The sequence below is a fragment of the Curcuma longa genome, chromosome 3, assembly GCF_044706935.1.
Source record: "Curcuma longa cultivar G26 ecotype Majalengka, Jawa Barat chromosome 3, ITB_CL_G26_1.1, whole genome shotgun sequence".
In the NCBI taxonomy this organism is placed as follows: Eukaryota; Viridiplantae; Streptophyta; class Magnoliopsida; order Zingiberales; family Zingiberaceae; genus Curcuma; species Curcuma longa.
The window spans coordinates 6,059,812-6,074,520 of record NC_133863.1 but is presented as its reverse complement, the minus strand read 5'-3'; the positions used below and the strand labels follow the sequence as shown (position 1 = coordinate 6,074,520).

The window sequence follows — 14,709 nt, the reverse complement described above, 5'->3', positions numbered from 1 at the left end:
AGGCATATCTATCATTTCTACCACCATAAAAAATTTTCCACAGATCACCTTCTCATTGAGATAATGTGAAGATGGCTGTTTAAATAACGTTATAAAAGACAAATGTTCATTTCATTCATTGGCCGATGAGCACCATCTTAGAGGATTTTGAGAATAAAATATATTTAAAAACAAATGTTCATGCGTACATAATCTACATTTACAAGTACACGATACACACATCACAACCATGGTTTAGGATTTATATATTTTTGCAATTATTACCATAATTTCAGTAGAACAGTGTTTGTGTTCACTATTGAAAGCACACAAGAACATCCAATTAGCAAGTCAAAAGCAACACTTTTCACTTGCTACTTGGAAGATGCTCACATACAAATAACAGCCAAACATTAAAAAAAAAGGGTAGTAGAGCCTTTGCCAATCGGTAACTGAAGGCAAATGCACTTACGCAATGAGAAAGGGCAACACGGTTAACATGAAAGACTCGTAAGTGAAAGTTGCTGAACCTGAATACGAGGTGTCCTTCTCCTTGAATTTCTCTGTCAAGCCCTGAACAAAACCAGTTGTTAATTCATTCAGAAGGAAAACGAGGAAATATGGAAGAAGATTTGTAAAAGCATCTGGACGACGTATCACCTTGACTGTGAGACAGCACCTGCATCACAACCAAACAAACATGGGCAAACAATTTCACAATTTGAACAACCACTTTATAGGTCAATAATTCTGCTAACAGTAAAACTTAGCTTAAGTTTAACTATCGCTTACTCGATGAAGTTGTCGTATTCAATGGCTTTGCTTTTGCCTCCGGATTTGTCAAACTTGGTAACGAGCAAATCGAGAATTGATGGGGAAACAGAGAAGCCAAGACTCAGAAGGGCCTCGCGGAGCTCTGTAGTGTCAATCCTGCCACTGCGGTCGCGATCGAACCTCTCGAAGATAGCCTGGGGGAAAAAATCATCAATACAAGTTGTTGCTTTAACAGCCAATTAACAAAGAAAGTTGAATCATTAGCTCTTATACCCTCCAGCTCTGAAGGCTGTAGAAGACAGATGCGAACTCTTTTGGCCCTGTGTGCAGAGAATATGTACATTTAGTATGATCAAAAGAGATAATTGATATACTTTTCTGACTTTAAAACTTACTATACATAAGAACATTTCTACCTATTGGGAAAGTCAAATATGCTTATGAGGAGGGAGAAATGAATTTCAAAGCCTAAGATCTAAGAAGTAGATCCCATGGTTGAAAATTAATGTATTCGACACAGGTGAGTATTATAGTAGCCAGTTTAAGCACAGAAACCTCAGTGAAAAGTCAACAGCATACCAACACCATAATTATAGCCCAAAGGCATCAGGAATTACAAGAAAATGGCAGACACATTTCCAACAAGTCTTTGTGTGTGTGTGTGTGTGTGTGTGTGATCCTACGGTTTGGATTGGCATAACATTGAAGGAAGGAATTCGTTTACAAACATAATTTTGATCAATCAGATATACATATCGAGTTCGGTAACTTGATAAACGTAGTGATAGGTCAGTTTGTCTGAAGAATGACTACGGCACTCAACTCCTAAAGGCCTTCTTCAGCTACTGTTCTCTCGTGAGTCAATTAGATCATTTAAGCTTCGCTCATCTTGTAATTATTCAAATTCGGCAAAATTTTTAATGAGGTTTCAAGAACAGGCTGGTTTCTAGGCACGCAGCAATCAGGTAAGAGAGAAAGAAAACCTGATACTAATCGAATCAGATTAGGGTTAGCATTAGACGCTTAACACCGCAAGAATTAGGGTTCAGAACACGCCAATTTGGAGAGGGAGAACAAAGAAAATACAGCGTTTTAACTAAAGGAGTAGGTCGATTTTGCGATGAGGAAACAACCTAGAAGAAAAATTCTATCAGGAAGGTCGAGAAAGAAGGAAACTTACCGATCTTCCGGACGTTGGTGGAGGTGAATAAGTACATAAGGAGATGGACGGTCCTCATGCTGAAGCTCTGGTTGTAGGACGAAAGCGCCTGCTGCAGCTCCTTATCGTCGATGATCCCGCTTCCATCGCGATCCGCGGCCTGAAAGCACGCCACCACGTTGGGGTCCGTCCCCGGCGGAAACACAGACGGAAGGAGCGACGCAAACGGGCCGGCGCCATACGGCGCCGGATAAGGATGAGGCGGGGCGGACGCTACTGGGGGAGCCGAGTGGCCGTAGTACCCGGGCTGGGGCTGGCCGTGGCTCTGGGCCTTGCCCTCCTTAGGCGGCTTCGCGCCCGCCGGAGGCGCTGAAGGTGCGGCGGCTCCATGGGGAGGCGGGGGAACGCCGTAAGGGCTGCCGTAGGCGTAGGGTTGCCCCGCCGGAGGAGCGCCGTAAGGAGGGTAACCGGATCCGGGAGGATAGCCAGCCATCTGGAACCAGATCGTCGATGAGTCGAAGGAGAGTGCGCGTTTCCGTACTATTTAATGGCAATCCATGTGGTTTGGTTTTGTTACGATCGAGTCCCTGGGAAATTTCAAAATGGTCCCTTCAAATTCCCCTAAACAAAAAGTGCGTTTTCCAAAACTTATTGTCTTGTTTTGTAAAAAAGGACCGTTTGCCGTCGAAACCCTTATTTCTCGACGCAAGGCCCGCAACCGAAGAATCGAGGCGACGACGAGGAGGAGAAAGAGGAGCGAAGGCGAATTTCGCCTGCTCGCCTCTCCCTTTTCCTCCCTCTTTCGCCATCGCCATCATCCTTTTCCCCTTTCCTTCTCATGGAGTCTCCGGTCGCGATCTGCTCTGATGGTTCTGCGATGTACTCGAGGTCCTCAAAAATTCTCGCCATCGGCTTGCAGGTTGTTTCTCACTTGCTCTTTCGGAATTGAGATCGAGTGTTTTAGTGATTCCAATCCTCGGCTCTCTCTCTCTTTCTCTTTATCGGTGGATTCTCATTCAGAACTATTCTTTGGCGACCGCTATGGTTTTCTTGGATTCAGTCTGTTTCGGTTCTGAAGATATCTTGCGAACTGAGAGTAACATTTGTTTCCTTCTCGATTTGCGATCTGAGAGTAACAATTAGATTGCAGCTTCATGCTTTCGCCAGGGCGGAACAGGATGAAGGATTTTGTTGGAAGTGATGTTTTTTTGTTAGTTTACTCGAACAAGAAATCTTGAATTAGTTTGGACATGAATGTCAGTTGTAGGGAACCTAGGCATCAATGTTTTTGAAGGAAGATTCGAGATAATTAGCCTTCAATCTGCCAGGAGATGTTGCTATCTATTGCTCCAGGTTTCCAGTTATAGATCACTGATTCAGAATTCTGATGAAGGATTGATTTTCACGGCCCATGAGAACAGACATTACCAGTGTACTAAGGATAAACACTATCATGCCAGACGTAATTAACCACAAAGATTGATCAGAACAACTGAATTCAGGCTTTCATATCTTGCTGTTCTAAAACCATTTTTTTTATTTCAATTGCCGAGAATAAACAAATTGAGTTGGGATCCATCTAGATTCATATACAGTTCGATCCCTTACAAAAACAAAATTAAGAGATAAATTATTAAATAATACTATGTTCTGAATAATCTAATTAAAAAATTACTATTGAAAGTCAAGAGAATGCCAAATTCATGCACAGATCATATTTGCAAGTGCGACTGCACAAAATTATTGGTGCACTGCAGCAGTTGACAGGCGCACGCTGGCGAAAGGAATCTCTGCTCGTCCCTCTCTGTGTCCCTGCTTTCTTTCTTCCTCCCCATGGCGGCTAAAGCGGAGGACGAGCCACCGGTCCTCCCCATGGCGGCTAAAGCGGAGGACGAGCCACCGGTCTCCGCCGCCACTCCGATCGATCCTCCAGATCCCCGCCCAGATCCAGAGGCGCGACGCGTCCTCGAAGAGGAGAGAAGGAGCGAGAGAAATGAGGAGGCCGCGGATAGCGAAGCCTGCACTAGAGAATCGAAGCGGCGGCGGACCTGCCCGACGGCGCTCGAGACAGCGTCCGAGGCTACGGTGGCTGCGGCGGCGGAGGAGGAGGAGGGTCAGTCGAGCGGGGCGGTCCGAGGCGAGTTCTCATTCTTCTTCGACGCGAAGGGGCAGTCGCCGATCGAGACGACGCCGAAGTTCGGAACTTTCCGGTTCCTGGAGGCGGATCGGGCGACGGAGGAGGAGGAAGTGGCGGCGGTTGGGAAGGCGGAGGAGGCGAGGGCGGATGAGGGGCGGGCTGGGGAGAGCTGAAGTAGTTTAAGCTTTCAGGTGGCTTTTTGCTGATTCTAATTCGATCTTTCTCGTGCTTCCTTTATTGTAACCTAAATTAAGCAATGAATAAAAAGTAAACTCGTTATATTTTTACCATTTATAATTTATTTATTTTTTAAAAAGAGAAGTTTAATTCACATACTTTAGTAAAATCTAACGTGGTGATTCTATATGATCGGTCTTATAAATATCTGTGAAAAAATAAATTAAAAAATTATAATTAATTACTATGAAAAAAGACTAATTTAATCAGTTAAAATCGAATCGAACCGAATCAAATTAATCGAAAATTGAATAAATTAATTTTTTTCAAACCAATCGAATCAATCAAATTTTTCAATAAAAATTGAACAAATTTGAACCGATATTTTATCGGTTAATTCATTTTTTAACCAAATTAACTGAATTAATCAAAATTTTTAAATATTATAAAAATTTTACTAATTAATTAGGGATTTATAAATTCATTTACTTAAAATTTATAAATTATTTTTTTTTATTTTGTTAATTCAGTTTAATAGAATAAGAAATTTTAAAATCAAAACCGAATCGAATTAACTGAATTAACCGATTTTTTTTTAAAAAAATCAAAATTCCAAAATAACCGAACCAAATTTTTTAATTCGGTAGATTTGATCGATTTATTTGATTTAATCAAATTTTTGGTCACCTCTATTTAAATTTAAGATAATCGTCCTTGATGATGATGATAATAATAATAATAATAAATCTTTTATTTTATTCAATGCAAGAGAATAATATAATAAAAGATTTTAATTATATTTAAAATTATGTTAATTTTTATAATTTATTACACTTTGCGAAAAGAATTAATTTAATTTAATATTTTATGTAATAGGCTGGAGAAAAATCTGTTAGAATTGGAATATTGAAGATTTTTATTAGAAATTTTGTTATTAGTAACAAATCTAAAATGCACTAAAAAGAAGGGTTTATTAGGTTAGGAGCCGGATGTGTGTATTCGTCCGCGTCGGTTCTCTTTCTTTATCTCAAATCCCGATTGGTAGACAGTCACATTCGGTTAAAATCAAATCGTACCGAATCAAATTAATTAATCGAAAATTGAATAAATCGATTTTTTTCAAACCAATCGAATCGATCAAATTTTTCAATAAAAATCGAACAAACCGAATCGATATTTTATCGGTTAATTCAGTTTTTGACCAAATTAACCAAATTTTTTAAATATTATAAAAATTTTACTAATTAATTAGAGATATATAAATTCATTTACTTAAAATTTATAAATTATTTTTTCTAATTTAGTTAATTCGATTTAATCGGTTTAATCGAATAACAAATTTTAAAATCGAAATCGAATCGAATTAATCGATTTAAAAAAAAATAATCAAAATTCTGAAATAACTGAACCAACTTTTTTTATTCAATCGGTTTGATGAAATTTATTCGATTTAATTGAATTTTTACTCACCCTACTTAAATCGTATGATGATAATAATAATAATAATAATAAATCTTTTATTTTATTCTATGCAAGAGAATAATATAATAAAAGATTTTAATTATATTTAAAATTATGTTAATTTTTATAATTTGTTACATCTTGCGAAAAGAATTAATTTAGTTTAATATTTTATGTAATAGGCGGGAGAAAAATCTATTAGAATTGGAATAATGAAGTTTTTTATTAGAAATTTTGTTATTAGTAACAAATCTAAAATGCATTAAAAAAAGGGTTTATTAGGTTAGAAGCCGGATGTGTGTATTCGTCCGCGTTGGTCCTCTTTCTTTATCTCAAATCCCGATTGGTAAACAGTCACATTCAGTTAAAATCGAATCGAATCGAATCAAATTAATCAGAAATTGAGTAAATTAATTTTTTTTTGAACCAATCGAATCAATCAAAATTTTCAATAAAAATCGAATAAATCGAACCAATATTTTATCGGTTAATTCAGATTTTAACCGAATTAATCAAAATTTTTAAATATTATAAAAATTTTACTAATTAATTAGCAGGGATTTATAAATTCATTTATTTAAAATTTATAAATTATTTTTTTAATTTTGGTTAATTCGGTTTAACCGAATAAGAAATTTTAAAATCAAAACTGAATTAACTGAATTAATCAATTTTTTTTAAAAAAATTAAAATCTGAAATAACCGAACCAAATTTTTTAATTCGGTCGATTTGATCGATTTATTTGATTTAATCGAATTTTTACTCATCTCTATTTAAATTTAAGATAATAGTCTGATAATAATAATAATAATAATAATAAATTTTTTATTTTAGGTAAGAGAATAATATAATAAAAGATTTTAATTATATTTAAAATTATGTTAATTTTTATAATTTATTACACTTTGCGAAAAGAATTAATTTAGTTTAATATTTTATGTAATAGGCTGGAGAAAAATATGTTAGAATTGGAATAATAAAGATTTTTATTAGAAATTTTGTTATTAGTAACAAATCTGTTATTAGTAATAAATCTGTTATTAGGTTTATTATTTATTAGGTTAGGAGCTCTATTCGTCCACGTCGTCTTCTTTCTTTATCTCAAACCCTAAGATCCGCCGAAGCGGTAGACAGCCAGCGATACCATGACGGCCGGTGACTCCGACGATTCCCACGACAGCAGAAGCCGCCATCGCGAAAGAAGAGCTAGGGTTTCGAAACCCTTCGATAGTAAAGAGCACAGATCGAAATCTGAGCGCCGTTATCTTCGTGACGAAAGATCGAGGAGCCGCAGATCTGACAGGAAGCGAGAGATTAACGACGAAGAAATCGATGATGAGAGGAGACGGAAAAGAAGGCGCTCTGAGAATGTAGACAGGAGTCCGCGGATACGTAAGCATGAAGATGGTGGCAGAGTCCGTGACAGAGATGACCGCCGCAGGGATAAGAAGGAGGAGAGTCCGCCTCGGAGACGAGATGCTCGCTCAAGCGCACCAAAGGGTACCCCTCGGCGTGAAGACAGTGAAGGAGAAAGTGATCAGTCGGATAAGGAAAACGGTTTTCGAAGACGGGAAAATCACAAGGAACGCAATGAACACCATGGAGAAAAACCTGCAGAGGGAGACAAGGCACCCAACCAGGCGATAAAAAAGCTAGATAGTCAGCCTCCACCTATGCCAGATTCTAACATGGGAAGGACTGGGGGTATTTACATCCCTCCTCACAGAATGGCGCAAATGATGCGAGAAGTGCAGGATAAGAGTAGTGAAGCTTACCAGCGACTGAGCTGGGACGCTCTCAGAAAAAGTATCAACGGTTTGGTGAATAAAGTCAATGCTACCAATATCAAGAACATTATTCCTGAGCTCTTCTCTGAGAATTTAATTCGCGGAAGGGGGCTTTTCTGCCGGTCATGCATGAAGTCTCAAATGGCTTCTCCTGGATTTACTGATGTATTTTCTGCATTGGTTGCAGTCGTAAATACTAAATTTCCAGAGCTTGGTAGGCTTCTTGTGGCGAGAATTGTCTTGCAATTACAGAGGGCTTATAAAAGGAATGACAAGGTAAGAACTTATCTTTGATCCTTTTAGTTCTCTCGTGTTTCTATCAGATTTAATACAGTTCTTATATTATTTTGATGTTATTACTTTGCAGCCTCAACTGCTTGCTGCGACCAAGTTCATTGCTCATCTTGTGAATCAACTGGTAGCACATGAGATTATTGCTCTGGAGCTTCTCACTTTATTATTGGAAAACCCTACAGATGACAGTGTAGAGGTAAATATTGCATGTTATTTGACATTTTTCATGCTTTTCTTGAATTAATCTTATTGTTTGGTTAATTCTTGTTCAGGTAGCTGTTGGATTTATCAAGGAATGTGGTGCATTACTTCAAGATATTTCACCTCAAGGGCTCCATGGTATGTTACTCTTCTTCTACTAAAACAATTGTAGATGTAGTTAATTGTTGCATGTTGGTACTTTTTACACTATTTTTAGTGATTGGCCTTTGGTCATTAGGAAGTATATTTGTACTCAATCTTAAAGGTGAACTGATTAGGATGTTTCCTGAGAAAGAAAGAAAATTAAATAAATAAATAGTATCATGAATAAATGTTACTCAAATTTGAGTATAGATAGTTTTCAGATATGTGGAATGCTTATAATGTATTATAATTTTAAATTTGGAGAAGGTTTTCAGATTAGCACATTAGATCATTTTGCAATTTGCTGAGATTAAACCTGTCAATATTGCCACTTTCTGAACTCCTTTGATGTGTTAGAATAATACTCATTTTCCTTGTCATATGACTATGAAACATATAAAACATTTTCTTCTGGTAGATAACTATTTACTATTATGTGGTTATATTTGTTTTATATGTTAGAACACATGTTGATGATAAAAGAATCTGATCCTAAGTTGTGTGATTATATTTTTCACACTTATGATTGCCGCAAGGAGTACATAATTTTGTTGCATATAACGAAACCATCATAAATGAGAGGGCTTAATCATCTCTATACATCCAAGTCTTCTTACTGCTTCACAACTTATCTGGAGAAGGAATTTCTGACTAAAAAGTATATTTCTTTTAGTGTTTTATTTTAATAATTCTGGAAACATATTGGTAATCACTAAAGATTATGATTTATGGGCGAGTCTTGATGTAAGAGTGAGGTTGCACATTCGTTGCAAATTTTTGATTTGGACATGAATAGGTTTGCTCACTTATGTATATCAGATTGACAAGCCTGACAAGCCTTCTCCACTGTTTGTTTCTTTTTATGTTATACCTGATCCAGAGAACAAATTGGAAACTTGAAGCTTATGATTTAATGGCTTTGAGTTGGATTAACTCAGATTTAAGGATATTTTTTGATGTTGGCCGAGAGATATCATTTGTTTTCTTGGGTTGGAGATTTATGCAGTCTAAGTTTCTATCCATTTTAAACTTTGTTAGATAGATGTTCTTGAAGGCTGAATTTATCACTTGGGTTAATTCAGATAGCAGAAAATTCATTCCATATGCTTTAACTCATTTTAAGTTGTTAAGATATCTGATCAAGTTATTATAGCAGAAGTGATAGAACATAAACTGTTGAATGCAGCCAAAAGGTTTAGCTTGTAACTGAGCTGCTTTGGGATTTATTTGTATTTATTAAACATCACCAGCGAAAGCATTCCTTGTAATGATTCTGACATTGGCAACAATTTTCTTAGAGATCTAGAACATATGTACCTTATTTTCTTCTATTTTTCTTGCATATTATGGATCTATCCTTTTGAGTCTCATAATTCCCATTACCTACTTCACCTCTTAGTAGCACTTAATGAAAAAAGTCAGTTGCTTGTTAGTATGGATTATGATGGTGCTGATGGAACAAGGACATCAGTGTTTGCTTGAGGACCAAACCTGCATTATGCTGACAAATCGTGAATAAGTGTTATAGTTCGTGCTCAACATTAATTCTGTCTTCTAACACCTATGTGATCTTTTTTTGTTCCAAGTGTTATTTGAAAAATCTTTCTAATTATTTATTGTAAGAAGTAACTGGTAGAATTGTTAGACAGTTCTTTTGATGATACAGCCCTATCTGACTCAAGCATTTTTTTCATTCGTGCTTGGTTTCAAATGGATTTTGTTCCAGTTCAATGCGTCTGTGCCTTTGGTTTTATTCAGCATTTATTTTTTTTTCAAAACACTGCCTTGTTATGTAACATGTGTTTTCTCAAGCTACAACATTCTGCTTTTTATCCATTTTCTGTATATTAACTGTTTTTGAAGTGTCACGTTCCATTTTACTAAATGCTTCTAGTGAAATACGGTTGCTTGTAATCATATTTTGGGTCAGTTATGCTAGGCAGTGCTGTTCTTTCCATCACAAGTTTTACATGTTCATGCAGGTATCTTTGAACGTTTTCGTGGTATACTTCATGAAGGAGAAATTGATAAAAGGGTCCAGTTTCTGATTGAAGGCCTTTTTGCTATACGAAAAGCAAAATTTCAGGTAGAGTTTGTCAACTTAGATGCTTGAATATGCATATTTGTTGGCCAACCTTGATATATGCTAGTGGCTGAAGTATTTCATTTGATCAAATTGTTGTTCAGGGATTTCCTGCTATTCGTCCAGAACTGGATCTTGTTGAGCAAGAGGACCAATTTACTCATGAGATAGCACTTGATGAAGAGATTGATCCGGAGACTAATCTTGGTAATAGTGTTGGATTGAAATCCTTTCTGAAGATCATTTCACATTTATCACCAAAGCTCTCATAATTCTTTCTCTATCTGTGCAGATGTTTTTAAGGCAAATCCTAATTTTCTTGAAGACGAGAAGGCATATGAGAATCTGAAGAAAAGCATTCTTGGAGACGAGTCTTCTGATGATGAAGAAGATTCTGATGCAGCCTCAGAGGATGAAGATGAAGATGAAGAAGAATCTGAGGAAGAAGATGACGAGATGATGAAGATAAAAGATGAAACCGAGACAAATCTTGTCAATTTGCGAAGAACTATATATCTTACAATCATGTCGAGTGTTGATTTTGAGGAGGCTGGACATAAATTGTTAAAAATCAAGCTTGAGCCCGGTCAGGAGGTAAGTATTTAGCACTGGATGTTCTTTTGATCCGTCATATATCCCTATGGTTATCCTTGAAATTCACTCAGTGACAAATTTTTAATCATTACGTTTTCATGATAGGAGGCTGTTTTTGTACAGTGAAGCTTGATGCCTTTTGCTTATTTCATTTATAATAGTACTCTTGTCTAACAAGTATTGTATGCACTTGAATGAACTAGTATTTCCGTTTTGATTGCTTCAATTGGTTTACTAATCTAATACATATTTTTAGGGTATAATATAGACCTAATTATGCTTCATTTATCAAGTTCTAGAATGCTAATGTTAGTGTTTTACTAAAGTATTGAGAAAGAAATACTATATTTCACTCAGTCAATGTGGAATGGCAAGCACAAAAATTCCTTTGTAATTTATAAACCATTTTTGTTAATTGTGATCCACATTTTTTATTTAAATTGTGAAAGACATTGTGTATGTAGCTCCTGCCCATTTATTCAGAAAACTGCTCCTGTCAGGAAATAAATAGATCCTAAAAGTAAGGCCATGTTTTAGGCAGTCCATGTGGTTCCATCTAATATCACAATAATGTTGGCTAAGATTTGAAGTTATACACAAGGAAAATTATGCTAAAAGCTTCTTTGGTCATTCATCATTTGGTGAAAGATATCATGAAGTGACAATGTGATGTGCTATTCTTCATCAATACAATAATTTTTGTCAAGATTTCAGCATTGATGCAAAATGTGAATGGACATTTCAAAACTTCTTTAGGTTCTCAAAACTCATTAATGATCTTGAACAAGATATACAAGGGGAAGTGGAAACTAACAAAAAAATGATGCAGTTTGTTTCAACCATGGTATTTAGTATTTACAATGGCGACAACACAATACTTTTGCATTTTCTGATTTGCATAGTTTTTCTTCTTTTATCAGTTTCTTAATTGAATTTTCTTTCTGTACATAATTTTAGTATTGTTAGCTGTATTATTAGCTGTGTAGGGAGGTGTGTCAAAATGTGATCTTTCCTCAGTCATAATATCTGTCATTGTATTTTCTTTCTTTTTTGTCCTCTGGAAAGTCAAGTTCATCTTCATATGGCTGCTAAATGTTTTCTCATGTGATACCTTTTTCATGGCATCACTTTTAACTTGTTTCTATATAATATATCTCATATCATTTTTGTTTGACATCCTTTTCAGAGTTCTTAAAATAAATGGACTCATTATTATATTTTGTTTATGCACAGATGGAATTATGTATTATGTTGCTGGAATGCTGCAGCCAAGAGAGAACATACCTACGATATTATGGTCTTCTTGGGCAGAGATTTTGCATGATTAACAAAGTTCATCAAGAAAATTTTGAGAAATGCTTTGTTCAGCAGTATTCTATGATACATCGTCTTGAAACTAATAAGTTGCGCAATGTAGCCAAATTCTTTGCTCACTTGCTTGGAACGGATGCACTTCCTTGGCATGTGCTTGCTTATATACGGTTGACTGAGGAAGACACAACTTCCTCTTCCCGAATCTTTATTAAGATTCTCTTTCAGGTATGTGTAAATTTCTGTGTAATAAGTTTGTGGTATCTAGTTGAATCTTCAGTATTTTTAATCATAAAATTTTCATTGCAGGAATTGTCTGAGCACCTGGGAATTCGTTTACTTAATGAGAGACTCAATGATCCTACTATGCAAGATTCATTTGAGTCTATATTTCCCAAGGATAACCCTAAAAATACAAGATTTGCCATCAACTTTTTCACGTCGATTGGGTTGGGTGGTATCACTGAAAACCTGAGAGAATACTTGAAGAACATGCCAAGACTAATTATGCAACAACAAAAATCAGTAACTGATTCTGAAGATGAACCTGAAAATTCTAGTGGCTCAAGCTCCCAGTCAGATTCTGATTCAGGATCTGAGTCGGGATCTAGTTCAGATGAAAGAGAAAGGAATAGGAGACGCTCCAAGAAGCAGAACAGGAACTGAATTATATCTGGTGAACAGACTATTTCCTGTTCTTACACATTCTTTATAATTTGTAAAATATAGCGATGACTAGGTTAATTTACTTTTCTTTAAATGTGTTAGTTTGTCTTCATGACATTAGCTGTAGTGCTTTAGTAAATCTTTTGTCGCTAGAATAACTGAGTTTAATTTGTTTGTTAATTTGAATATCAATTGGGGAACCCCATATTTATTTTTCGATTCCTTGGTTAATGGTGTTCAATAAAATCCAAATTGCCTTGCCTATTAAATTGGTATCTTAGAACCATAATTTGAGCATATACCAACATGACAAAATGCTATTAGATCAAACATGTAAATACAAGGTTTATGAATTTTCTAGCAAGTGCTCCCATTGAGAATAACTTCATTTATCATTCTCAATCTCCTTGTAATTTTTATTTTGGATATCTTAAATACCATTGAGCATCATATTCCATGAATAGTAATGGGGTTTAAGGATATGGTTAAGCTTGTTTGGTAACGGTCATGGCAAATGCTTTGCAGATATGTATTATTTCTGAACATTTTCTTACCAAGCCATATTGCAAAACATCTGGTTAGAAGTCTAAAATCAAACTGTAATACGAAAATATTACAATTATTATAAGTTTCTTTCTCTATTCTCTTCCCTCATGATAAAACATCGGCCATGTGTATGTAGGTGCGCTTGCTTTATTTATATCTTGTCTTTAGGTGATAAACTGTCCTTAAGTTTTGCAAGTGCATCTTTCTTGAATAGTCTTAGTTTGAATGACCACCATTCACCACTATTTTCTCTTGAATTATATTGAGATTTCGGTTCATTCCTTTTTCTCTCCACTTCTTCTACATCAGAGGCAACACTTTGCCGTTTATTCACCATAGTTGGCAAACTTACCCGATTTTGATACAGATTGACCAAGTTGGATCAAGATTGGCTGATCTTTGCTGATGTGTAGTGGTGGATGTAATCTCTTTTCTTGATCTTGACTGTGATCTTTTGATTTCTTGATCTAAGGAATAAAAAAACAGTATCATCATTCTGATGGAATTATTTTGGGTATAATTATCAAATTGTTGTTTATTCACAGCCATTGTATTGTCAATTTTTGCTGTCACTTACCATAGTTTGTAGCTATGACATTTAATTTGCTTAAGTCCATTCGTAGTGGTTGCTTGAAATGCTGAATATAGCAGGTTCTTTAATACACGTACCAATCAGTTCTCTTAGAATTTGATACTTTGAACAATGCATCCACATTCCTTTAATAAATTCATCCATACCTTTTTGATCAGATAACTGAAAATGGAGTGGAGGAGCTTAGCTTTCGGTGAAGTCATGGGAAGATGGATACGATGAGTTCAAGAGGGGTGTTCTCCAGATGTTATTGATAGTATGTTATGTCTGCAACTGGAAATTTTTGTGATTTTCTGACAAATTCTTCCATAAAGGAAGAAGAGGACGCTTGAACTGCTCAAAGTGAGGATTACAGTTAAGAGGAGGATTCTCCAGGAAAAGGCCATGCATCAGATTTTGTCTCACAATGGAGTGTTGACCTAAACCCCTCAAAGTTTAATATGCTGTTTGTTTTATAGATGGTTTGCCGAGTTCTCATTGGAGGGATTTCAGAATCATCAACTTGTTTGTAGGGTAACATTACATGCTTCAAATTCTTCCCAGGAAAAGTTTAATTGGTAGATAGCCGTTGTAATTTTCATACTAGAGAATTCAGATAGAAGCGTTTGGTTGTTTCGCTATAAATCACATGGCGAAGTGTGTGCTTATGATTTCTCCTTCTTGTTCTAGTTTTGCTATAAGCAGTTTAATATTTATATGTTTGTTTCTTGCCAGTCTTAGATACTATTTTATTTTATTTTTGCAGATTAGTTATTCCCTGATGATCTGAACGAGTTTCACGACCATCTCATTGTCAAGTGTTG

General features: G+C 35.8%; 3 protein-coding genes across 3 annotated transcripts; 2 read left to right on the top strand and 1 right to left on the bottom strand.

Moving 5' to 3' along the window:
• Positions 1-137: 137 nt before the first annotated feature.
• On the bottom strand, positions 138-2,432 carry LOC141824470 (calcium-binding protein CBP-like). Its single transcript, XM_074711767.1, has 5 exons — positions 1,934-2,432; positions 1,027-1,073; positions 772-947; positions 640-658; positions 138-552 (listed from the first exon to the last, which is right to left on the bottom strand). The coding sequence occupies exons 1-5, from the start codon at positions 2,403-2,405 to the stop codon at positions 448-450; spliced, it is 819 nt and encodes a 272-aa protein (XP_074567868.1). The 5' UTR covers positions 2,406-2,432; the 3' UTR covers positions 138-447.
• Positions 2,433-3,759: 1,327 nt separating this feature from the next.
• LOC141822825 (uncharacterized) lies at positions 3,760-4,240 on the top strand. Its single transcript, XM_074710141.1, has one exon. The coding sequence runs from the start codon at positions 3,785-3,787 to the stop codon at positions 4,220-4,222; it is 438 nt and encodes a 145-aa protein (XP_074566242.1). The 5' UTR covers positions 3,760-3,784; the 3' UTR covers positions 4,223-4,240.
• Positions 4,241-7,234: 2,994 nt separating this feature from the next.
• LOC141825604 (uncharacterized) lies at positions 7,235-14,603 on the top strand. The gene is made up of 9 exons (XM_074712987.1): positions 7,235-7,751; positions 7,843-7,965; positions 8,042-8,108; positions 10,097-10,200; positions 10,302-10,404; positions 10,490-10,791; positions 12,025-12,330; positions 12,412-12,778; positions 14,065-14,603. Exons 1-8 carry the CDS (start codon positions 7,362-7,364, stop codon positions 12,766-12,768), a joined length of 1,752 nt encoding a protein of 583 aa, XP_074569088.1. The 5' UTR covers positions 7,235-7,361; the 3' UTR covers positions 12,769-12,778; positions 14,065-14,603.
• Positions 14,604-14,709: the final 106 nt, after the last annotated feature.

What these genes read in the sequence shown, in the direction of transcription:
- LOC141822825 (XM_074710141.1), top strand. Translation starts at nt 3,785, where the DNA reads ATGGCGGCTAAAGCGGAGGACGAGCCACCGGTCTCCGCCGCCACTCCG.
- LOC141825604 (XM_074712987.1), top strand. Translation starts at nt 7,362, where the DNA reads ATGCCAGATTCTAACATGGGAAGGACTGGGGGTATTTACATCCCTCCT. An exon ending in CTACAGATGACAGTGTAGAG is followed by an intron (nt 7,966 to 8,041) that starts GTAAATATTGCA and finishes ATTCTTGTTCAG; the next exon opens with GTAGCTGTTGGATTTATCAA. An exon ending in TACGAAAAGCAAAATTTCAG is followed by an intron (nt 10,201 to 10,301) that starts GTAGAGTTTGTC and finishes ATTGTTGTTCAG; the next exon opens with GGATTTCCTGCTATTCGTCC.
- LOC141824470 (XM_074711767.1), bottom strand. Translation starts at nt 2,405, where the DNA reads ATGGCTGGCTATCCTCCCGGATCCGGTTACCCTCCTTACGGCGCTCCT. An exon ending in CACCAACGTCCGGAAGATCG is followed by an intron (nt 1,074 to 1,933) that starts GTAAGTTTCCTT and finishes CTCTGCACACAG; the next exon opens with GGCCAAAAGAGTTCGCATCT. An exon ending in ACAGCCTTCAGAGCTGGAGG is followed by an intron (nt 948 to 1,026) that starts GTATAAGAGCTA and finishes TTTTTCCCCCAG; the next exon opens with GCTATCTTCGAGAGGTTCGA.